At 42.7% G+C, this 26,295-nt stretch overlaps 1 protein-coding gene across 1 annotated transcript in view; it reads right to left on the reverse strand.

The window, feature by feature from the left end:
• Positions 1 to 2,633: 2,633 nt before the first annotated feature.
• The window catches only part of MKI67 (marker of proliferation Ki-67), a 102,061-nt gene continuing 78,399 nt past the window's right edge, over positions 2,634 to 26,295 (reverse strand). The window contains exons 12-14 of the mRNA XM_010582014.1: positions 9,045 to 9,156; positions 3,921 to 4,290; positions 2,634 to 2,794 (exon numbers count right to left, since the gene is read on the reverse strand). Coding sequence (XP_010580316.1) covers positions 2,634 to 2,794; positions 3,921 to 4,290; positions 9,045 to 9,156 — 643 coding nt within the window. The remainder of the gene's footprint in view (positions 2,795 to 3,920; positions 4,291 to 9,044; positions 9,157 to 26,295) is intronic.

Here is a 26,295-nt window from a genome sequence, read left to right on the forward strand (position 1 = left end):
GCTTCAGGAAGACCCTGATTAAAAAGGCAGAAAGCATTTGTTTATATAATGGAGTGGAAGCTGTTATGAACAGTTAACACGATCAGTAGTTGGGATGCAATTCACTCTGTAGAAATGGGAAGAAAAAATGACGAGCTGTGCAAACCGATCTGGTTTTATTCCATGTGCCACCGGCTGAACTCTCCACATTTTTTGACCTGGCTCCAGGAAACAAGTTGTATTCCAGCCTAAGTCAACTGGAAGCAGAAGCTCGTGTCCTCTGATGCCTCTAAGCCTACTTTGCAGCCAAGCAGCCCAGCAGATGAGCAGCTCTATCTTGCCGGCCTTTCTTACATGGGTAGAGATCTGCTCCCCGCTCACCACACCATGTGGACGGGGACTATTTACACAAGTTAGACCACCAGGATTTTTCCCTGCATCAATAACCAGAAAGAATTATCTGGACGAAAAAAAAAATATAGCCTTCCCAAGGGATCAAATCCTGCTTTCTTATTCAGTTCCTACTTTGGGAAAACTCTGACAAGCTGAATATAGAGTTCAAAATTTAACTATTGGGAGATAAAAGCAAAAAAAATTAAAGTTCTAGAATTAAGTAGTCCTTTTGGAGCTGATCCTCAGCTGTAAATAAAGCTAGCTTCAGAAATATATAATTACACAGTGTATCAGTCAGGTTCCCATATGCAGTGGGCGTCAACCTTTTTGAAGGATGAGATCAGCCCGTGCCCAATGATTACACTTCATTAGTTAATAAAAAATGGGGGGGGACGGGACAACGACGTGCTCAAATACATTTATTGTTGTCCCTTCCTAGCAACTGGCCAAGCAAACCTCACGTCAGAAATGTAATTTTTTAATATTTTTTTTTTTGGCCACTCTGTCAGTTCAGTCCCATAAAAGCAGCATTTGCCAGAACAGTTCCAGCAGAACTTCATAATCTCACCAAGAACTCAAAATATCGCAGAAACCTGCTCTTGAAGGGAACCTAATAGGTATTTTCTCTTATTCCAGTTGAAAACTACCACAAAACCACACACAAAAGGAAATTTTAATGACACCTCCAGTAGATTAATCTAGGCGTAGCTGTCCCAAATGGCAAGCTATAACAGAGTTAGCAAAGCACACTGCTTGCAGGTAGGTGTACTGTCTGACTAGGGATCAGGGGAGTTATGTACTACTATGATATATAAATATACTTAAACAATACATGCTTTTACAGCAAAATGGCACTGTAATCACGCCAGACTGTAATTTGTAAGATATCACTGAACATTTACGAGATAATTGCCTGATTTCTATAGCTCCATTGCAACTAGAACCTGTTAATCTCGAAAGTAGCATTCAGAAAGAACAATACCAAATTTTCACAATGCTTTAACGTTACATGAGGCAGTATAGGATTAATAAAGATATTTTAAATGTATCAAGTATTGCTCTTCCTTTTAAAATTACGTTACAAAAATCTTTCTTAAACAGTATTTGAATAAAGCCTCATTACTCACAGTCCAAAGAAGTTCATTAGGAGAAGATCACTTTGGAAAGCATTCAACTAACTAGCCTTTCTTCTCAGCAGTGAATTACATTAGCTACTTCCTAGTTATTTAAATCTTGAAATAAAAGATGTAAACGCCACAGTGACATCTTAAGATCATTGGTAAGGCAGGTCTTGCATGCACAAAAATGCCCAGCTGGTCTGGAGATAAAACAGGTTGATAATTAGTTGCAAAATGTAACATTTCATCAGGAATATTTTGAATAATCCAATTTATCTTTGTCAGATATGCGGCACATATTTTTCCTTTGGAGACTCTTTGTTCTTTAACATAATATTATAATTTCAGCCTCCTAATTAAAGCGCCAGTCGGTCGGACCTGCCTTGATGTCACGCCGCGGATCGGAGGCTGACTGCACCGCGCGGAGATAAGGTGCCTGCCCTGAGCCGCACGCCACCACTAACGACCGCGGCGCCCGCTGCCTCCCACCATCCTACCGAGGCTGTTACTGGTTTGATACGGGGGAGATCAAAGCCGGGAGCTCGGAAGGGAGGTGGGCCTGGCTCCGCCGGCCGGTCTGCGGGAGCGGGGCCGGCGTACGGCAGCTGGGACCGCCATCGCCCCGCGCTCTCCACGCCGAGAAGAAGCCGCCCGACGGCGCGGGCTCCCGCCGGCTCGGCTTTCTAATTAACGCATAAAAACGCTCTCTTCCCCCCTCGCTGCTCCAGCCGGCTCCGGTGGCGGAGTAGGGGGAAACCTCGCTTTCTTCCCGTCTTTGCCCCCAAAAGCCGTGGTTGGAGGGGTGAGGAGGGGAAGGCGAAGCCGCGACGGGACGGAGGGTTCGCTGTTTGGCGTCGCTCCTTTCTTCGCGGGGACGGCGATGCTTTTCACCGGAGCGTAGCATCTTCGAAAACGAGCGACCGGCTGGCGGCAAGCCCCACGGCACACGGCCGAAAGGAGGTAAAACCAGGCACCCGGGTACCCGCTACCACTTTTTTCAGGGGTCCTTCTTGCCCTGAGAGGGCTTTCACGTCAGAAACACGCCGGTTTGGGGACCATCCCGGCTCCGCTGCAGTCACAGTTGGACACCCGCTGTCTTTGCGCCGCGCCGAACTTCAGCCCCGACGCAGCTAAGGGTATTTCTTAAGCAAACGCCGCTTTTAAATGTACCCGGCGCAGAGGCCAGGTTTCATTCAGAGGTATCGAAGGCACAAAAAGAGCCACGGAGTCCCGTTGGACAACCCTGCCCAGCGCAGCCTCCTTTCCCAGCCTAGATCCACACGTGCTGCCGCATCGGAGAACAGCTTACGAATACAAGGAAGAGCTTCCAGCCGAATTTTAGCAAAGCTATTTTCTCAGGAGCAATACAATAACCAAATATCTCACCCGGCAGAGGTGAGGCGGAAAGTTTTTCCATTAGCTCTTGTAATATAACAGTCCCGCTCCTCCTCTGCTTTGCGATTCAGGTGCTCATACGCACTTGTGGGCACTAAGTGCCCCTCAGCCAGCGTGCCCGTGTCTTACGCTGTCAAGGGTTGAACAACCATTTGTCATCTGCAAGAACAACAACTCATGCCCACCTTGTGCGCTTTAAAACGTTCACCACGTTGTTGGCTAAAACTTGTGCAATTCATTAAATAAATGCTTCTTCACATGCAATGCTTTGGCTTTTTTAATTTCAGCTGAGCTTTATGGAAAAAAATTAATTTGGGGACCTAGATTAAAGTTTTGTGCTAGTACTTTGCCAAACTATCTTCAATAAGAGATGGAAGTCATGTAGTCTTATCAGCCTGCACCTCTGATATGATAATGATATCTGTACCGCCCAGAAAGTAGGTCACAGTAATTCTTCATAGCAGTTTTTGTAACCTACTCAGGGACTACAAGGCCAGCTATTTTAAAGATAATTCTGAATTTCTTTAATAAGATTTTATTGGATTCAGATAATTGATCCGATTATTGAAACCTGGGGAAAGTGCTATTGACCTGAATATATACATCAGTAATTCTCTTTTTTAAATGAATTTAGGTCATTACAAACTTATTGTCGCTGCTTAGCGTTGGGCAAGGTGCTCACTACAGGCCTGACAAACCGATGCAGACCCCGTCCTTGCGCACTTCCCCACGGTCCTGTCCTATGTCTGCACACCATTCCCAAACTACGTGGGCAGCTCCTTCCCCCCCGCTCACGATGGGTCGCGGGGCTTGAAGCCCGAGTTAAGCACGTTGGGGCTGGTTTCACCTTGACAATGAGAATCATGTATTTTGCTTTCTTTAAATCTTTTTCCTTTTTTTTTCCTCGGTAGGCAGCACCAGCAGATGTCCAAACGTCTGCGGTTGCCTGTCGTCTCGTTACTGGTGCTCCACCTATTTCTGACCATTCAGTGACAGACAACTCCGATTTATTTTTCCACCTTACTCTTTGCTTACTTTCCATGCCATCATCTATAAGACTTTTCTCCATAACCTTTGACATATTTGTTTCCGCAGAACCTAGCACAACCAGCCCTCCCATGCTCCTCTCGGAGCAGGAGAACCACAGCTTGGAAGTCATTTCTAATTCCATCTCCTCGTAGTCCCTCTCGCTCGTTACCTGCCCCGCTGCCCAGTCTACTGCAGTGTGGTGAAGAGGAGACATCAGCTCCAGCACATGGGTCCTTTTGCAGACCCAGTGGACCCCCCGAGAGGTGATGGAGGGCTGTTTCAGAGCTGATGGTCCCCGGCGATCCTTCTTGCCCCAGGTGGGTGGAAGAGCTCGATGCTGTGCGGACTTCCACACGCACACGGATAAAGGCTTTACCTAGGAAGGAAAAAAAAAAAAAAAGACATTTCTCCACTTCTTGCAGTTTATCAAGTCTCAGTTCAGGGCAGCCGGGCTGCTCTGATTGTCTGGGTATGCCCTGCTGGCTGGGCTATTGCTCACCCTATTTCCTTGCTTTAATGCAATGCACTTGATTAGATCTCACACACCAGATACAGCAGTGATGGGCATGATAGAAATACGCAAGGGGACAGAAAGCTGGAACAGCCTCATTCCCACCGGTCATATATAATGTTACTGAAATTATTTGTACAGCCGTGTCGTGGACCTACCTCTATCATCCCGGATCAGTTCCTGATGACTGACCTTCCGCAGAAACCGCGTGTTGCATTCAGGAGCAGTTAGAAAAAAATTCACAATGTTTTTATTTTTTGTTACACTCCTCAGCTGTACAGTTCTCCAAACAAACTTTTCCTTGACCTTAATAACCTCACTTTTAATTTGACTATGCGGAGTATTTTTTCTTTTGACTTGGATTTGGCTTTTTGCAAGGTTTTTTTTCCTTTCTTTTGTACAAACTCCCAGGCCCACTCTTGCTAGTTTAAGCATTTTTTTTTTCCACATAGTTTCTGTCCTGAAGCAAAAGACTTTCTCCAAATACTACAATTCTAGCCTGTTAGCAGCTCCATCTTGGTGGCAGCGTTATCCTTCCTTCTTCAAGCAACCTCTTTGATTTACTTGAAACTCTGAATCAATAGGAAGGCTTTGTATGGGTATGAACACCAAGCTGTAAAGTATGAAGTAATTACCAAGCTCAAAATAAAGGCAACTATCAAGACTTACATTGCAAACCTTTGGATGACATTCTCTAAAGCCTGGTCCTCAATGGTCTCTCAGGCTGGTCAGGAGCTTCTCTCTCAGCTGCGTGCAGTGGTGCTGGTGGAGGAAATCTCTGCACAGGATTCAGGTACCTGAGCAGGAGATGACAAGTCCCATCCATGCCGGAGACCAGATGGTGACCATCAGCTGCTGAGCCAAAGCTTGCAGCCTTGAAAGTCCACCAGACCCTTACTCTAGTCCTTGATAACCAACTTATTTGGCTGTGCTTTTCTGTGATTCTTTTTTTTTTCCCCTTTGTTGCTGGTTTTTATTTCTCTTTGCCTTGTTGTGGAATTACATGCTCTAATTACGTAAATAAACAGCCAGAAACCAAACCAAACCTCTGGGAGTCCTGAGGGGTTTCCCTTCCCTACAGACACGCTGTCCATTTGCAGGTTCCCACTATCTTTGCTTTTCTCCTTTTTTTCCTTCTTATGCTGCCTAGAGGGGAGAATTTGTCACTAAGCGAGAGCAAGTCTCTCAAACTTCTAAGAAAATCATAAACAGGCTGCAGTCCCTTATGAAGGCAAAGAAAACAAATGTGTGAAAGGCAAAATCAACTATCTTTAATTTATTTATCATTGAAAAGCTAATTGCATTCCTCCTTAGAAGCATCAAAAAAGCCTCAAAGTGTTGCAAAAACACACAAGCGTGTAGGCCATCCCCTGGGATTATTCCAGCCGGCTCCTGCTACCCTTGTGTGATGCCAAAGGAGACGGCTCGACCCTACAGGCTTCGTGCCCCCCAAAAATCTGTGGCTGGGGTGCAGCTCCCCATCCTCCTTAGGTTGGGGAGTGGCAGAGGCTGTGTTTCTCATTAAGTTCCCATAAAATATACTTCTTTTTTTTTTTTCTTTTTTTCCCCAAGACACTGTTAGGTTAGATATGAGAAAAGAAAAGTCTTCAACATCGTGAGGAGTTTTGAGTTTTTTTCTAAACCCCCTGAAGAATTAAATTTGCCCTTGGAGGAGTCCTGTAGCATTCAACAGGTGCAGCTCCTGAAAGTACCTAAATAAAAATAGAGTCAATTCCTGCAGCCGTTCCTTAAAAGAAGAACTGAACAGAAATGATAATGTTACCTGGGATTTTTATAAAAAACAAATTTCTATGGTAAGATAAAACCCTCGATTAAATTTTACAGTCTGGTATAAAAAGTGCTGTATAAAGGTTGTTATTTTCTATTAACAATAAGGTTTTTCTTTAAGGCTCTCAGATAGCTCAGCAGGCTTTTTCTCAGACCTGATTTAAGATAGCCGGAGCTGAGACTGAGCCAGCGAGGTGAATTTTCCTGAAAGTGGAGCGAAACATCAGGTCAGAAGAAGAGCATTGACACAGCAAGGACAATAATTTTCCCTTTCCCTATTCCAAGACGCACAGCACACGGACACGCGAAAGCTGGACCTGTCTGTGGCAGCTGCCGAAGGAGAAGCTGCACGCCCCACACCAGAGGTTCCAGATTTCAGCACTGGAGCGACTTGAAAAAATGTAATAAAATACACTTCGTATCTTCTACAAATACTATGAAGATTTTGGGGATTATTTTCCTTGGCAAAGTTTGGTAGTGAAAAAATGTTAAATATATGCTGTACCAAAAAATATCTAATAAAATTAGCACAGAAATCTTATTTTTTCTGTTTTGTCTATATATTATTTTGCCGTAGACTCACAAGAAAGGTACCTATAAATCTCTAAATCTGAAACTTGGGGTTTACTTTCTTTTTGTTGATCCTTTCCAGTGAAATAATTGCAAGTATAGTTAGTTTGTGTATAATCGATATCCTCCTGCCGGTGTTAATGGGATATGTGATAACATAAAGACAGTCCCTCTCCAAAACAAATTACTGACACTTACTATTAATCATTTCTGAAGGTTGTTTTTTTTTTCTCCAAACCAAAAATAAGCAAGGAGTATGTTCTTTGTACGCACAATCATAAAGTGATCATTTGAGAGAGCTATAGATTATCTGTGTATAATACCATCTTTCATCACAGGTTTATGTTGGATGGGCTGCAACATTTTATATAAACTGTAAATGGTATATAACTCAGCTGCATGCTGAGATGTGTTGTTGAGTTTGCAAATTAACAAAGTAAATGTATGAGTAGAGGAAAATGCCCCATTTTTACTAGATAGGAGCCATCATCTTTTCATAGACTGAATAAATATGCCATTTCCAATCTGAACACCACCATTTCAGTAAATTCTCAGAGCACAAATAACAAGATGCCTTTAAAAAAACATCTGTAACATTGGGATGTCTTAGCAGTCCTCTCTTAAAAAAAACTTTTTTTTTTTTTAAAAAAAAAAGTTTCATCTACTTCAATAAAATCCTAGTTTAATTTGTCTATTTAAGAAACAGGAAAACAAATATTATTTATGCCAAATGGAGCCGAGATATACACTGCGATATACACTGACCTTGCCATCCTGAATTAATCGTAAAGCAAAAGTAAGTTAAAGTCAGTGTGAAAAGGGAAAAAGTAAGAAAGAAAACAACACCTAAATTAAAGAACTCTTTCTCTCCAGCAGTTTGGTCAGCAGCTCTGACTGTCATCAGGGGATAAATCAATTTGCAGCAGCTGCGGACAGCTATTTAAGTGTGAGCCCTGAATAGCTTAATTGGGGAAGTGTGTTAAAAGTTGAAGGCGCAGAGTCATGCTAAGTTCAGGGTATACGTGCAGGCACGTGTGCAGGCGTGTGCATGCGTGCACTCGTATGTCGTCCTCCAGAAAGTCTCTTGCCCTGAATTCCTGGAGTCTGCAATCACGATACGCTTGTCTCTGTTCACCAATGAAACTCCCAAATATTGCTATTACCTGATTTGCAGAACATTCTCAAATAAAAGGGAAAAAATGATGATGCAGAGGGTACTGTGGAACTGATTTAGAGGTTAAATTTTAACTTTTAAACAGAGCCGGGCCTGTTTTCTCCTTTGAGGATGGTGGTGCTGGAGACGAGAGGGCTGGTGGTAGAAGGCACGTCCAGCTCTGGCAACGACTTCCAAAAGCCTTGGAAAAGGGTCAAGAGACACCGCAAAGGGACACCACAACCCTGGGAAACACCTTCCTCAGTCCCAGCAGCTAATGGAGAATGAGATTACACATCCCCTAGCTTTACCTCATCTCATGCAAATATTGCTATCCAAATCTCTAATGGCTCATTTTCAAAACACGTGACCCTCCAAACTTCTTGAACTCTTGTGGCAATGAATCCTACATCCCATCTGCAAGACATGTCTCTCGTCATCAGCCTGAGGTGCGGTCCCTGCCACGTCCTTTGGCCGTTCTTGTATTCCTGTATTGGCAAAAAGGGGGGGGAAAGGTATCCTCAATATTTTCCTGAGCACTATTCATTATTTGATACCTCTTTACCATTTTCATTCTTGTTAGCCACAAAATTCATCTTCCAATCTTGACAGGCTCTCGTCATGCACAAATCTAGCCCTCTGTCTAATCATTTCCATCAACCATCTATGAACTTTTTATACTTCAGCTGTACCTTTTTTGAAATGGAAATGAATACAGCGTTCAAGGCAAAGGCACATCACCCCTTTATGTAACAGTATTCAAATATTTCAGTACGATTTTCTCTCTTGTATTTGCATACATCCTACACTGTGGTTTGCTTTTTATCAGTGCTGCTGCACAGGAAAATGGTTTCAATGAAGGGAGCATAACGTGATGCCCACCAGTTAGACCTGGTAGAGAGAAGTCATCTGGTTATCACTGTTGTTGACCTAGGGTGGGTCATCCCTTTTTCTCCATACTGCAGTTTTGCCCCCAAAGATGATAGTGATATGAAGATAAAATCATGTTGGTAAAGTACTCTGGACCCATCTCATACTGCGCACAATAAGATACACTTATCACACATCCTAAGAAGAGTAAGTTACTCTTCGTACCATCAGCACTTACCTTGACGTCCTTGAGGGATTTGACTGGGTAAGGATTGCAAGCAAAGGCTGCGTTATTTCTCGATCCAAGCTCAAGCGACTCCAGCATCCGAATGAACGTGCTGTATTGGGCACTGTGAGAAACCATTTAGTCTGCTCAAAAAATGTTAACTACATAGCATAAACAATACTTACTCTGCTTGTTGGGAGACTATGCTTGCTCTGTCTAAATCCATTTGCTTTCGAATGTTTAATAAAGGGACTTCAAAAGCTGCTTCTTTACTCATGAATGGAAGTGACAAAACGGTATTATTTTTCCAAATATTGGAACCTCAATAATATATCACACTAATCTCCTAGCCACAAAGGTATTTTATAACTAAAGCAGGGTGTATTTTATGGGTCAGATGTTGTTGTCCTACTGTACCACAGCTTGTATCCTCCTGATACGACACATGTTTGTTCTCTACTTAATTTTTAATGTATGAATTTGTTTTTATATTAAAATTCAATAAAATTTTAATTATAAAACATAATATATCACACCGAAGTATATATATCTGCAGAGACGCACATCTGTGGTTTTACAACAGATGCGTGTATCTCTGCAAATATTTAAGATGCAGATTTTACCACTAAAACAAACACATATCCAGCTTGCTTACAGATGAAAATTTCAGGTAGGCCCAGGTTGAACGCACCTAAACGGGTCCCTGATCTCAGTAGAAGCAGAAAGCTGATAACTAGATACCGAATATCACCAGGGACCAGGAGGAAAGGCAGAATTAGAGTCACAAGAAGCCAAAAAAAATGGAGAGCATCTAACATGCTGAACTAGTTTTTCCACAAACGTGTTTTTAAGGATCTGAATACTTTCTAATTTGTTTGAGTGTTGCTCTTTATCTCTAGGAGCATCCTTCATCCTGCCTTTTCTGAACCATAGGTCTACTTAGCATTCACTGGCAAGGGAAGCATTTTTCTGTAGGTATCTCATGTAAAGTATCCACAGCGTATTCTGTGCAAATGGCTCTTTGGCAGGACTCTGAATATGCAGAAATCCTCTATTTCCTTTTGATTTGTAAAGCAGAATTTATTCTGCTGCCACTGACATGAATGGGTGTACGTGTCTGCCACGTCTGCTGTACTTTATATGTTATTTCCTATAAGCATTTCACAGATGCAAGAGTCTAAGATACAATTCAGAAGAAACTTGGGATGAGAGGGAGGGAATGAAAATAATAATGAATGATTGAAATTAAAGGCTGGTTTCAGTGCTTATTTAAAGTAGTCCAAAGTTTTGTGCAATGGTCATGCAGATATAAATCAAAAGTAGCCTCAGTGAGAAAATCAATGTGATGGGAGGAGAAGTGGGCCCTATGGAGAGTAGTAATGCAGAATTTATCAGAACAAAACTATATCAAGATGTTTTTTTCAGCTTAAACACCAGCGTTCCCAGTTTTGCTGGTGCAATTTTGGAGCGGCTCTTCTGGTGTTGATGGAGCGCTCTGGATTTGCACTGACATAAGCAGGTGCTAAATCTGGTTCGTGATATTCAGGGAGACAGCCCTGGGACGTAATGTGAGCCTACACCATCGCACCAGCCTTCGGAGCGGCCGTGACAAGCCCCTCACACCGTCCAAATCACACCTAGGTTTTAGGTCAACAAAAAGCCAGCGTGGATTTGGGGCTTGGCCAGGATGGAGGGGCCACTGGAAGTTCCTTTCTCAGCTCCTTTATCTCTCTTATCTCACAGCAAACTTTCAGTTTCTCATCTTACACTTTCAAATGAGATTGTGGAATAGTTAAATCCTCATCTGAATAATAAATAAAAACAAATCCCCATAAATTATCCAGACGAGCCTACAACAGCACGCTGCAACTTGCTTTGCAGTACCTTGTGCACATACAAATGCTTAAATTGGCATCTTATACTTTGTCGCGCTGAGCATTACCAACATTTTCTTTAAAGACATATAAAATTCAGTTCCTGAAATGAAGCATATTTTCCTATTCATTGCCCACATCATAAGGTTGACCCACATAATTTTAAGCAAGAAGCTGAAATCCTCCAAACTCCACAGCGATTACATGTGATATTGTTTTAACTGTTTGCTGAACTCTTTCTATTATTATTTATCCTTAATTTTGGTGAAATAAAATGCATAAATGACCACGTTTCACCCGGGAGTATGAAATTCTAACAATGAGTTTTTAGCAATAAAACCATTTTTCGGGAGGGATAAGGGAGAAATCTGAGTGTGAGAGCAAGGTCTGCAGGTTGTCTACATGTTTAAAATATTAATCAGTTGGCAACCTTTCTCCTCTGGAAGAAAAAAAAAGAAGAAGAAGAAGAAAAAAAAGACACATTACATAGAGCCAATAACACTCACAACTTGAGAAACCGTAAGATGATCCTTTCCTCAGAAAAATCCATCACCAGTTTAACTCCTAAAACAGAACTAGTTCTCAGGGTTGCTTTTTTTAAACAAATGAAATAGCTGTTCATTTTCTTAAAAGTAAGAAATGGCTGATGCTAATGATTAGTTTCTGTCATAATTGCAGCAAGCTGTCATCAACAAGAAATTGCAGCTAAGACCCTGCGTTGGCAGAACTCTTGGGAAGTACAGCAAGAGTAAAATCTTCCATGTCAAACTTCTGCAGATGGTGCAGATTTATGCTATCTATTAGACTCCAATATAACATGCTGTCTTTCACCTTTTTTTTATTTAAAAAAAAAAAGAAGCTATTATTCATAATCTCCTTGGCATTTACCACTCTGTGATTTGCTTTTTAAAATGATGACTCTAACTGAAGTTTTTAACACCATAAATAAACTAAAACCTTTATGCTTCAAGAATGCCAATGCTGTTTGTGAGGAGCTTTCCCTTTCTTCTTGCCTTTTGCTTCTTGCAGAGAGAGACTAAATGCACCATATTTTTAGACTTTCAAATATGACACACAGATCTATTTTTAAGCATCTATTTTGAGATGCAGAAATAAACTCCTTATTTGTGTGGGTTTTGATTTTTTTTTAATATTATGGGAAAAAAGCCTGATATTATGTTCCCTTCATTCTCAGCACTCCCAGCCAACTTGTTTGCTGTTCATACTGCAGACACTGGGAATTCTGAATGTGCGATGAGAGCACATCAAGCCCAAAGTTCAGTCTCCCTCTGCCTTCATGGACTAGAGATAACAAATTGGGTTTTGGCACAATACTTAGTCCTTTGAGAATCACTGTGCTATAGGTGCCGCTGTTTCGTAAACCATCATTTTTGTACTTCTTTTGCTTATAAGAATGAAAACTGGACCCTCAAAACCTTTTGCAATTCAGTCTAGCAGCCAAGAAAACACAAATATTTCCATAATCCGAGTATGAATTAAAAGTCAAATTACTTTATGGATTTATTTATATTTGTACACAAGGGACTTCATCAAAACAGACCTCAAGAGCTAAAAAGCAATTTTTTTCTTAAGCACAGCTTTTCTCTTTCAGTGTTAGGTTAACAGGTTCAACTTTTTGATATTGTAAAGCCAAAAGGGGAAAAGGAACTTCAGTCTGTGAATTTATGAATTCGCTACTTGTCGTACAAGGCAGCTAAATGCGTGTGAAAGAAGTGTGAACATGTTACAACACGGTTTTAGTGAAAATGCTCTTCTCAGAGTCATCTGGACAAGCGTGTAGGTGAGATTTGCATGTGGCTGTGCCATACGTTCCGGTACAACCCAGTGGCAATGCACCTAAAAGAGCTCGGTGCCAGTGTCACAGGGACTGAGCAGTCCGGATATGTTACCCTTCTCTACGGCATAATGATGATACAACTTAAATCATGGCTTTGTGGTGAATTTCCTTTTTTTTTTTTAATAGCTCGCCTTTCACGTTCAGGGGAATCTAGTCTTTTTATTGTTTAAAATTTGGGTTTCTGAAAAAAAATAGTGACCTTTTGATGCAGTCTACAAAGTACTCCCACTAAACAGGCAATAAGTGAATCTAATAGACACCCCAACCCACGCCAAGTCCCATAAAATCAGGGTGTGAAGCATAAGGGAGAGAGGGATTCATATTAATAATTCATTCCAAGCAACCCCCTGGAGCAGTTTTACTATGATATGCTATGCAGAATGCTTCAACACACTAATTAATATTTTCAAAGTGTTCCACAAGCCCCTTTTAAAAGCACTTTTGCCATTCATTGAGCATTCTGCATTTTATAAGGGAAAGATCAGTTCTGCCCCCCAAACCAACTGATGAACTGCCCTCTTCAACCGAGACTTGTGGAGCAGAGGAAAGCGTCGCAAACACCAACATCCGCACCAAACATTTCAAATGCGCCAGATTAATAGCCTGTGCATTTTTCCTCCTCAAATCCAAAATTAACTGGAATAAATTATGCTCCCTTTGCAATACATGTAACCAAAAACGCAGGTGACCTCAAGAGATATCTTGTAATTGCAGTGAAGAGTCCCTGCCGCATTCCCCTTTCCAGCTAACGCGGAAAGAAAAGCACTGTAAATAACTTGGTATTGATACTGCACTAACTTCTTCTTATGCACATATCTATTGTTTCTTGCAATAAGTTAGAGTATATCTACTACATCTTTACAACACAGCACAATTTCTTACTTCAATTAACAAGAAAATATAGTAAGGTTGTATTCAGTGATGAAAAAAAGTGGAGCTTTATGAGTAATGGACTTAACCCAGTATTTGCACATCAGTAGAAAAATCTATCTGTAGAAATACCTCAACATAGGTCTCTCCATCATATTTCTATTAAATGCACTATAACACTTTAAAAAAAAAAAAAGAGCCAGGGATGACGCATGACCTTCTCATGCTCCAAAATCATAACAAAAGAATTTCTTGAGTAAAAATGAGGCAGAACATACCATGTGAGTGAACTCTGCCCAAATGATTGTTTCCTGGTTTGTACAAATAAGCTCTTGTCTAATTAAGTGCTAAAGAATTCAACGAGCAAATTATTTTTAACCTCTGGCATGCCAGGGAATGTTTTGTAAGGTGGGGGAGGCTTCTAAAAAAATGACCCAGGACTAAGTTTCAGCAAAAATTGACTGGTTTTAGGTGGAAAAGACAGAGAATTAAGCCGCCTATGATACCTAGGAGTGCAGGCCAAATATGCACAAATCTCCCACACCTGCCTAAAATACAGGTCGTCCTTGTCCTTTGAAGATCCAGTTTGTGCAGGCTATCTGCACAGGGCTCACTGTATCTCATTCTGGGGTGATTGTCAGGATTTGACCCTAAAGAGGTGCTGTCAGCCAACCGCTAATACAGACTGCCCGCTAAACCATCTTGACATTTATGAAAAAGCAAAAAAATAAGATCATCCACCATGTAGATGAACCAGCTGCTGCTCAACGGGCTCCGCAGACGTGCAGCAATAAGCAGTGGAGGGACTGTGTTTCTCCACACAAATCTACAGTAGTTCTGCCAATGCAAATATTAATAATCAAGATAATCGTGTTGATTTTGGACACTCCCTTGAGAATGCCCTCTAACCCCAGCCTGGCAATTTTCAAAAGATGTAATCTAGCACAGCTCTAAAACCTCTCTCTCCCCAACCACTCTCCAAAGTGCCCCCATGGGTGCCGGGCAATAGTAAGAACAGGATCCCACAGCCCACGAACACCCAGAAAGCCCCAGAAATAGTCAACGAGAAGCCAAGGGCAGGTAGGAGCTGGGAACCATTGCTCCTGGCTCCTGCCATGCCCCAAACTGCCTTGCTTCCCATCCCTAGCCCGGATCCCCCCACTACCCCAATATTCCCCAATAGACAAGACACCCCAGCAACAGGGGAGGAGGTCTTCTGCCTGCAGAGATCCCAACCCAGTACCAGCCCCTCTCCTAAGGTGCTGGTACCTTTAGGATGTGCATCACACTGGTACTTTTAGGATGTGCATCACACTGGTACTTTTAGGATGTGCATCACACTGGTACCTTTAGGATATGTGTTATGCTGGCACCTGGGAAGCATGCCCGCAAAGGGCTCATTTGGTGTGCAGGGCGTCAGAAATTTGTCCTTTTTGCAACATGTGCCGTGGCTGCCCTTGATTTCGCGATGCGGTGACCCGTTGCTACTTAGTTTTTAATAAGGGTTTGCGCACAGTTTTGCAAGATTAAATCCGACTCCGGCAGAATGGGCTGGCTGATGGGAGGACGGCTGACTCCGGGGCTATGCCGAAGGCCCTTGGAGCTTCATTCCTGGTTCAGCTGCTGCCCTGCCTGGTGATGATACGGCCCTTTTTTTGCATCAGTGAAATGGTGATGTCAAACCCTCTTCCCTTGAAAAACGGGTTGGCATACGCTGCCCTAGTAGGAGCGGTGGCATTAAGCGCTGGTGGTCAAGACCTGATGGAGAAGTTTGAAGCTCTGTATCCAATAGGTAGATGATACCTTCAGGTGAAGAAGGGAACAAAGGAGCAAGGTCTTGTTTTTTTCCCCTGCCAGGAAAACATATCGGGTCAGCGACCTGTACACAAATCCAGGGCAAGCTGCTGCCTGTGCAACCACCATGTACCATGAGGCTGCAGACCCGGAAAATCCTTCCAGACCCCTGACCACAATACCCAAACCCACCTGGCAGGCGGGGAGAAAGGAGCAGAAATTGCTTCCACGGCTGCACTGGTGTGCAGTGATTTGCTGACTTTTCCGACAGGCGCACACATACCTCCCAGCCAGGGCAATACAGCCATCAGAATAACTGCACTGAAAAGGACGGGATCTGCCCCCACCACCCCCCACCTTCTTCCCCTCCCACGCACGCTTTAACATGGAGTAAATTTAGCGCTCCTAGAAGTTGCCAGATTGATAGCAAAGAATTCTTGTTTGTAAAACAAACTTAATAGCTAAAACCGCTCAAGAAAACAGCCCCCACTGCTGACTTTTGTACAGCTTAGGCTGTGCGGAATAAGCTACAAAACAAAAAATATGACCTTTTTCCCCCATAAATGTCCAAACACGAGCTTGCTCTTGGGCTGCAGTGTTTGCGGCCTTCTTGCCACGGAGAAGGGCTTTTTTAACAGGTTTTTTTGGTGCATCCAAACCAGTATTTCCAGCTGCTCTTCACTGCCCTTCAGCCACTCAAGGGACCGAGTGTTCTCCCTTCCCAGAAAAGGGGGAGCGCTGGTCATTGCCGGATCCAGCCCACGGCGGTGGTGGCACTTGGGGTGCAGCCCACAAGGTCACGGCGTGGGGTGGGCTGGGGACAACCTGGGACATGCAGATTTCAAGGGGGACTCCAAGTTGTTGTGTGTTGTGTGTGATCCCCCCCAACTCCTCCTTGGCTTTTGGCAGGGGAAAAAATAGGTTTCACATTAAATGCCGAGAGTTTGATGAAATTGTTTGAAAGCTTAAGAGTGCCATCGTGTGGATAAGGGACTCGGCATCCCCGCTCCGTGGGCCTGGGGTGGGAGTGGGGTCGGGGTTGCCCCCTCAACCCCACTCCCCGGGTGGCCAGACCCCGTGCCGCAATGGAATCCCCGGCCGGGGCCATCGCGCACCATCCCCAAAAAGCCACAGGTGAGTATTCAAAGCCTGTCCGCCCCAACACGAAGATATTGAGCTTGCAAAAAAGACCACTCCTCCGTTTTCTCGGTATTCCTACACAGGGCATCTCGGGGACGGTGGGATTTGGTGGCGGGCAAAAATCTGACCGAGCGCCGAACAACAACAGCCAGAGCACGGGACAAACCTTCCGAAAGGCCCAAGTGATTTGTGAGCACAAATCCCAGCAGCTGCCAAGGCGGCCTGTCAGCCTAGGAAACACAGAAACTGTTCTGAAGCCCCCTCTTCCCCCACCAAACATAGTTATCTTTAATTTCCTAATTTTGGGGTCCCACTGACGCACCCACTCTGCACTTGCAATAGTCTTCACTACTTTTTTTTTTTTTTATCGTTGTTTGTTTTATCATCGTTATTTTTTATTATCATTGCACTTTATTACTGGTTTAACCTTTTCCCTTTTTTGTTTATAAAACACACTTCGTCCTGGCACAAATCACAAGAAACTAAATAAACCGTGTTACAGGGCAGCAAGAAGAAAATAAATGTCTTCATTCTGAAGCCATTTCCTTTGTGCTTTTGGACTCTGGAGCTATTTGTATCTCAGAGTTGCATGTTTTACTTGATTTTAATTGCTAAATTAAAAAAAATAAAAAGATGAACTGGTATTTGTGCCTGTGGTTTAGTAATATGCAAAAGATTATATTTCTAATATTAAAAAATGTGTAAGGTTTTAAATTCCATACATCTTTCAGTAAAAAAATGGAAATAACTGAGATTTCCTAAAGTGGGCTATATTTTCACAGAAAAACAACAAGTAAGGATTTTTTTTCTTCAGATTTGAGTGGTCATGGGCAAGCAAAGAGATTGTCCTTTTTGTTAAAGTAACTGAAGTTAATTAATGAAATACTCTTAACAAGCTATTTAAAGGCATGGGACTGATCCTTCTCTGAACTTGATGGCCTAATTCCTTCTCAGTGCAGTAGGTCTGGGCTAAATATCTGGGATTTCTTTTGTCAGAGAGTTTTTAATCCAAATGCATTGAAGTCAGAGGAATAACTCACATTGCCTTGACAAGGATGGCATCAAGCCCCAGAGAACATCTTTTCCGTACATATCCATTATTAAACAATTCAGGCCCCAAATTTGACCTGCCTGCCTTGAAACCGTTACGCTCCGCTAAAGAGCAGTCTCCGGATCCCAAGTATTTGCTTCTTTTTTAAAGAATTTCTGAATTCAAACACCACGGGGGGGCGGAGGGGGGTGTTAATACTCTCACCAAAAAAACCCAAAGCCTTGCTCAGAAAAAAAAAGCAACATTTTACCCAAAATGCTGGTGGGGGGAGTGTGAAATAGCAGCTCCACGGCTCCCCACCACTCGGCCTCCTTACCAGGGCAGGTTCGGCATGCGGACCTGCGTATTACAATAACATGAAGGAAAACAGAAAGTGAGAGTATCAGGATAGAAAATTGCATCTAATTTGTTTTAAATTCACAGAAGTCTTAATCTTTTGGGACATATTTTTACTTTACATATTTGTTAATGCGAAATGATCTCGTTGCCAAATATGCTTAATATGCAAGTGGAAATGGATTCTGCTTTCGCCTCCTTACTCTTCCTAAACCAAAAATAAATCTGCTTTTGCGTTACACAGATTTCCCTCATACACCCATCCTTTAAAATGCCAGCTGAGAAAGTATAAGCACAAATGTCACCAGGAGGGTGGGATTTTCCTTTGTTGTAAAAAATGTTGTGTCAGAAAATTCCTGCTTTTCTAACCAGATAGTTGTGGATTTGGGAGAAATAGTACAAAGCTTTTAACACAGGGCACTTTTATTTCGAGTGTTAAATCTCAGCAACTGAAAGTGGGTCTTACAAACTTCATTTTAAAAGCAGACTAGACGTGGGCTATTACAGCCCTCAAATTGAATAATTCATATTATTTGTGATCATTTAGGAAAGCTGCTGAATGCGAACGAATAAATATTTTGAAAAGTACTGAAATCTGTCCTTCAACAACCGGGGAAAAGAGACGTGGCAGCAGTGAGGAAGAAAAGCATCTCTGTGTCAAACAAACGCGTTCTGCTGCGTGGCGGCAGGAGTAAAGGACCGGTTTAAAGATCACCCACCCGGCTCTGCCAAATAAAAGTCCAGTAGGAAATCCTCTCCGGACCATCCTAAACGAGTCTCCCCCCGCATCAGGCCTGAATCAAACAGGGAAAAGCCCAAGCAAGGGAAAATGCTTCCCCAGGAAAAGCAGCAACCTGCCCAAAATGTCCCAGTGACCCCCCCAGTAAAGCTTTAGCTGCGCAGACCAGTCCAAAGCACAAAGCTATTTAGGGTCTGGAACAAGCCCTCTCTAATAGGCATTACTTCTATTACTGCCTTTGTCATCAGTCATATGATGGTAATAAAATTTGTAACTGTTTCACTTACACTAGTGCTGCGATTTACCTAGTCTAATAGACAATGCAAATGCTAAAAGGCACATATACATCTTCATTATATAAGCTGGTGCCTGAGTCATTTTCCTCCAGAGACAGTTTTATTCATTTTTATACAATTTGCCTACTGTACAGTGCAGATGGTTTCTATTAAGTAAAATATCTGTTTGCTTCCAAATTTTTAGTTTTCATTATTAAATTACTTTAAAATGATGGTACATTGTATTATCCTCTTTCAGGACTTAATTTAGTTGCAATAGCACAAGTATAAACTCTAAAACCCAGTTTCATCCACTCAGAAAATGGATATTTTGAGCACATGCTGAGAATTCCTTAGGTCTGTTTTATACACGCTGCAGCATTTCCCCGTAAGCCTTAACTATGAGAATTATTTACTAAATATACGACTTAACAAGGGATTTCAACAAAAGCGCTGGACAACAGGACGGGGGGGGGAAGCGGAATTATTTTTGGATTGTGGAAAAACCTCTGCTCATTAGCTGGCGAGCGTGCGGTGCGAGGCAAGGCCACGGCAGAAGCAGGGCTGTGCGGCGCGGCGCGACATCCATAGCTGTGCTGCCATCGGGTGGAAAGCTGGGAAAGCTGCACGCTCCCACCGCGCCGCACAACTGGGGTTGCGAGGACCACCACCCACCGCTGCTGCCGTACCCCTGCGAGCGGGGAGATCTCCTCCTGCAGCAAGAATAGAAATATTCCTCAATTTCCCTATTTGTCCGCCCGACTCTGTCTAACAACACCCTCCGGTCGCGTCTGGCTGTCAGGGCATCCCCGGGATGAGGTCCTGCGCGAGTCTTTGCCCAACCGATGACGATCTCTTGCACCCAGAGCAGACCTCAAAGCACGTGGCAAAGCCGATCACTGGTTTTCTCCCACGTCTCCCGAGCCCCTCTACTCCCCTGTGAACACAAGACCGGGTTCGGGTGCCCGGGCAGCAGCCCGTGGCTTTGCACAGGGTCACCCCACGCATGCAGGTTTACCATGAAAGGTCAGATCCTGCTGGCACATGCATAAAGCAAATCACCCGCTCCTGGTTTGTAATCGTAACTGCTGCCTCGTCTCTAAATTCAGAGATTTGTTGAAGGTGGGGAAGCAGGACATTAGCATGTACAACAAGCGGGGTACCGCTGAAACATAAGATTCCTGTTTTTCCATCTGCCATCTCTCAACATGGTAAAGAAATTCCTCCTACAACATATGAACGGTCTTCTAGTTCACCGTTTTTTAATGGAAAGAAAATAAAAACTCTCAAACTTTGAATTTATCACACAGCATTACATAAAAAGCAACTCTGGGGCATAAATTTACCATATTTCCCTGCTTTGGAAACTCACAGAAGTGGAAAGAGGTGCAGGAACCCAACTGTGGGGTGGGGATGGGGGAGAGCTGTGCCCTGGCCAGGGTCCGCTCCCTTGGCAAATACCCCAGCACCGACTTTGGGGGCAGCCAAAAACCTGTTGGCATGAAAAGCTGGCACAAAGAAATAAATAAAAACAAACTACAGGGCATCTCTTAGCCAGTGTTTGATGCCCAACATGACCTAAAAATGAGCTGAGAAAACTTTCAGGCATACATGGAGCTTTACTAAATGCCAGCAAGGCAAACTGGTAAGGGAGCGAGTGATCCAGTGTCATGATCAGCAATGGCAATAAAAGTGCCCTCCCAGGGACAGGAGGAGAGAAACAAATCCTAAAGAAGTGGCAAGCCCAAGGAAAGCTGATACAGTTCTGGTGGCTCATGCAAACAGTAGCACAACCCCTTTCTGTTCTCTGCCCAACCCAGAACGAAAGCTTGTCGTGTCTGCCAGAACATACAAATCTTCTGGAAGAAGATAAGAGAAAGAAACATACATCTGTAACAAGTCTCCACAACGTCAAGTAAAAATCCATTATCAGTCCAAATAATCTACTGGCAATGGCAACACATACCCATAAATCAGACAAAGCAAAATATTGCTTTCATATCCATTTGAGATGTTCAGGGAAATAAGGATCTCATCTCTTCAGCTGACACAAAAATTATCCATTACATCAGAAAAGGCGGATTTTGAGTGTCAGCAAAAGCAACGAGAACATCTGTTACGTTCAGCTTGTCCACTGCCTTTGTCCTTGAGAGCGGCCGGTGGAGAAAACCTGATGGCAACTAAAGGCAGCTCCTGCTGCAGTCAGAGAGGGTCATACAACAGACATCTCACCAGAAAAGGTCTCCGAACACCCACTCCACATCCCCAAACACCATCCTGAAGGAGATAGCAGCACCCTGACACCAACAGCAGAGCACTGGCTCAAAACCCCAACAGTGACCAGAAATACAATGTGCCACAAAGGAGCAAAACTGGAAATCACAAACACTTCACCTATATCTCCAAACTGGCAGGAAAAATGATTGGTGAAAATGCACAGATGAGGCTGGGAAATGTAGTCGCACACATCCCGAAGAACGGAAAGCAACCACCAACGCAGATCTTGCTAAGGATTGTAATCTTAACTGCTGCTTCATCTCTAAATTTAGAGATTTGCTGAAGGTGGGAAGCAGGACATTAACGTGTACAACAAGCAGGGTACCGCTGAAACATAAGATTCCTGTTTTTCCATCTGCCATCTCTCAACACGGTAAAGAAATTCCTCCTACAACACATGAACGGTCTTCTAGTTCAGTTTTTTAATGGAAAGAAAATAAAAACTCTCAAACTTTGAATTTATCAAAACCATCTTGAACAGTCTTTCAAAGGCCACCCTTTCTGATAGTTGCACCAGCTGCACCTAATCATGCCAAATAATTCATTCGCAGATATCCAGTGAGCTTCAGGAAGTAACTAGAGCGACTGCAGTTCAAATCCATAGGATGATTATACGTGGTTGATAACACAGGGAAATGTGATTTCCAGCTGAAACAATACTGCGAACAAATTGCACGTAACCAATTTAAGTAAAGCCAACATTTTTTCAGAATTAAGTCCCACCATATGATAACCATAGAATAAAATAATTTCCTGGCTCCTAACACGCGACCTCATTCTCCAGCTACACCGGATTTTTGCAAGTACAATACCCGAAATACATAATTGTGAAGTTCCTAGCAGAAGGATGATGTCATGGCTTCAGCCAGTGTTCAGTGTGAACCACGTCACTAAAGAGGAGTGGATTGTGCTGGGTTGATATGCAGTTAGCAAGAAAAAACGATGACCTCAAATTCTGAAGACACCACTCCAAGATTTTCATTTCTGAGCTTTTGCACTCTCAAGATACATCTCTATTAGCAAGTTAATGGACTCCCAGGACAGGACAGAATTGCAATGCTTGTGAAGGTTCCTGGTCCCTAGAGTCAGCAGCAGTTTGAATTTTAAGTTCACCAGGAAGTTTTGAATGTACTGAAAAAAAAGGATGCTGCAGAATAAATGGAATGTACTGAGGTGCCACAGCAAAAGTACTAGAGCAAATTAAGTGTTGAAACAGCACTACAAAGCATAAACAAAACCAAAATCTTAATGTACAGAGCTTTCAGAGAAATATCCAATAATTTCTTAGGGCAAGTGAGAGGGGAAGAAAGCAACATAGTAGTTTTAAAAGGTACACCGATTTTCAGATAACAAGCAAAATTATGATGAACGCAGGAATCAGGACTTATAAGAAAATGCAGAGGGTGGAAGATGGTCATCCACAGGATGTCAGCTCTTCCAGTAGCCCAACACCACCAGAGTCCCTTGGTAAGGAATACCACAGAAACGAGACCCATGAGTACAAACATTGGCAGGCAGTTTATCTAGAAAAGAAGTGTCATGTCTGTTCTGGAATCAACTTACCTCTTGAATATAAGAGTATGGAATAAAACCTGACGGCAAAAGGGAACAATGCTATCAAACCATCCAACCATGGGAAAAGAAGACCACAAACATCCCTGTCATTCTTCTTCCCCACACAACGAGAGGACAGAGTCATTCACAGCAAGCCAAAATTGGGATGGAAACAAGTTCTTACCCTGAGAGTGCAGTGGCCTTCTGAGCAGCTCTGAGTCCAGAAAGACAGAAAGACTGTATCCAATCGAGCTTTAAATGAATCAAAATATGAGCAAAGCAGAAACGCTCTCTCCTGCTCGGTTCAAAGGGCAAAGAACAAAACAAGCGGCTAAGTGTTAGTGATATAAACCACAATCACACCAATAAAACCTCTTACCAACAGAAACACGGTAAACAACGTTGCCTTCGTGGTTGCTGTCATTTCATTTGAGGTGTTTTTAAGGCACAATGATTACTTGTACTTCGATGGAACAAGAAAGAGAAAGAGTGTTGGGATTTAATACTGTTCACTATCGATCACATCAGAGTCCATCTTCTAATGAAACATGAGCACTTGTCCCCAAAAAAATGTTTCGTGGCACAGACTTCCTATGGCGCTATATCGTGATGAAGTTTTGGGGTAATAATGCATAAATCAGAATGTAAATGCAATATTCATGTGGTGGAGGAGAAAAACTGAAGAACAGAGGAAAAAGGAAAACTATTCTGTCTGTGGGAAAAAAAAAGAAAAAGCTTTAAAAAAAATTTTTAGCAGAGTACCCATTTTAAATCATGTAAGTGCAGTGATGTCTTAACAATTAGCACCACCGCAAATGACGAAGTAGTGAATTCATCCCCAGTTCAGAAAGATGCTTAAATCGTAACCTCAGCAGGACCATTCACATACCTTTGGGATCAAGTTCTTGAAGTGAAATTAAGTCTTGATCTTCAAGTATTAGAGTATGAGTCAAGAAACATACTTTTCAGGCTCTACTTCAACATAGGTTTCTTTGGTGTCGTAGGCAAGTCGCTTATGAAGTCTGTGCATCAATTAAAACCATATAAAACAGTGCATCACTTCTGTGTTTGAAGACGAAACCTTAGAAGCGCTGAGATGGTCTCTCAGTAGGCGTTTAAGGCACCTGATATATGGAGATCCAATTTTGGTTGAAACTACAATACAAAAAATAGCTGCTCGTAGACATTCACAGATCACGGTCAGTAGACCATTAGACCAGTCCAGCTATCACATCCAGAAAAGCACATACGCACCTTTGTTCACTGAAGTTAATCCAGATTTATAACTCCTGTAATCAAAACCATGATTTTAGCTTCGGCCAGGTGGCCAGTCCAGCCAATGTATTTTCTGTATCTTGTAGGAGAGTAGTCATTAAACCCGATGATGGACTAACAGTTCCAACACTAAAGAACTTGCCCCATCTGCTGAATATCTCAGGTCCTACTAAAACAAGTGGATCCATCCTGGCTGCAGGCCAGCTGAGAAGTAGAAAGATTTATGAAAACTCTCAAGAAAACGTTTCAAACAGCTGTAATAGAAAGGAAATCCATGCAACATCTGAATCGCAGAATTATTACCCTGCCACTCCATACAGTATTACCAGGGTCCCTCCAGCAACTACCTTATTTAATAGACCATTTAATAGACTATTATGAATCCAGTTGTCTTCATTACAGCAAACAGGCAAATGCACGGATAATGGAGCTATTTTGCGAGTGGAACAACTGCTTGGAACAAAAGGTGAAACAACACACTGATAAACAGAGAAGTCTCGCAACAGGCAGAAGTGAGAAGGCATTATACAGGCTGAAAACCAGAAAATTTCACCTACTAAACAGTTTAACTCTTATGTTATCTTAGCAAGAGAAAATAAATAAATCAATAAATATGAATGGGAGGGGAGAGGCATGTGGTGCTAATTACCTGATATATATCGCATTGTAAAGTGCTTGCACAGATGTTGAACATTTTTTAGGGTGAGTCAGGACACTGACTGTTTCTTCAGGACAGCCCCAACACCTGCAAACAATCAAGATGGAGACAAGGTCCAGCATTTCACATCGCTCTTACAGAACACGGTGATTTAATATTTGTAGGGTCATGATTCAATTCCAAAACAGACCAAGTGTGGATGAGCCACACGGTGTCTGACCCAAGGAGGTACCGAACACATGAAAGAAAACAGAGAAAAGCATGTTCAAGAACATGCAGGAGTGCTCAGCACATTACAGCATCAGTTCCTAAATTAGCCCTACCTGCGACCCTGCTGAAACATCGCTGGCAGTGCTGGATTCAGTGGCTGGAGATTGCCATGAAAACTCGTGAGTGCAGTGCTGAGCCAAAAAGCCTCAATAAGGCAGGCAGCCACGGTAATCTGAAAGCTGTTTTCCATGATGCAAAAACTTCAGGATTAAAAAAGAAAGTGTTTTCAAATACTAAACTTGCAGCACTTTTCACAGTGAGAACTTTAAAGAGTCGCTAGTTGAGAAAATACATACTAAAATACAAATTTACAAAGAAAAACTTCCTCCTTCACAGTTTCCCACACAGCTCATCTTAAATAATGACTTAGCAAACAACCCCAAGTTAGGAGCAGCTGTCCCAGATCCTGAGTTTGAGTGGCAAGACATTCCCTGCCTCCTCCTTGGGATAAGACTGGAAAGTAGATTTCTCTCCTGTTTTGGGGCATTAACACTCTCCTCCGTGACGTCTGCCAAGGTTGCAGAGCAGTGTGGAGGAGTGCCAGGGCTCTTGCAAGAGATCCCAGGAGGAAATATCAAGTATTACTTCTCTTCCCGTTCGCTCCCTTGGCCGGACAGGTCAGAGCTGTGACAGCCGTTCATCGTTGCATTCATGCTGACATGGTTGTGCAGCCCTTCCTCGAAACTCAGATCCCAGGTATCTGCAGTGTTACTTCTTGACATAGCTTTTAACTAATCGTTAACCAAGCAGCACAGTAATTTGCCCTAAATTTTTTCCGTTTTAGTACTTTGTAAAGCAATTTCAATACTACCTTAGTATTTTCTAGGTTTTAATGAAGCAAAATTCAGGGAACTTATAAAACTGACTTGTTCTTACAACAAATAATATAACTTCTTTTTCCAGATCTAAAACATTCACAAGCTTTACGTCTGAACACTCAAGCCTTTCTGAGTCTATGAGTGACTGCTGGGTTTAACTAGGATCTCTCCCTCGGGATTTTACATTGAGGTTCATGATGGGTGCAGACCCATGCCCAGATGTTCCCGGACTGCAGCCAGTGGGGATCCCACACCTGGGCACAAAACAGGCTTTCGTTGTTGTTGTTGGTTTTAGAAATAGCATTTCAAAAGAGTTCCAAACGGTTATGTATTGCTAGAATAAAGTTAGCCACTAATCTTGCTGTTCCACTCTCCGTGGTGTAAATTAAAGCTGCTCTAAGACTGTTTCCTTCAGAAAGACTACTGGTGGTAGTAACAAGCCATTTACAGCCTCGAACCTGAAATAAACAATTT

The sequence above is a fragment of the Haliaeetus leucocephalus genome, unplaced genomic scaffold (assembly GCF_000737465.1).
Source record: "Haliaeetus leucocephalus isolate CR32 unplaced genomic scaffold, Haliaeetus_leucocephalus-4.0 Scaffold830, whole genome shotgun sequence".
NCBI classification, from domain to species: Eukaryota; Metazoa; Chordata; class Aves; order Accipitriformes; family Accipitridae; genus Haliaeetus; species Haliaeetus leucocephalus.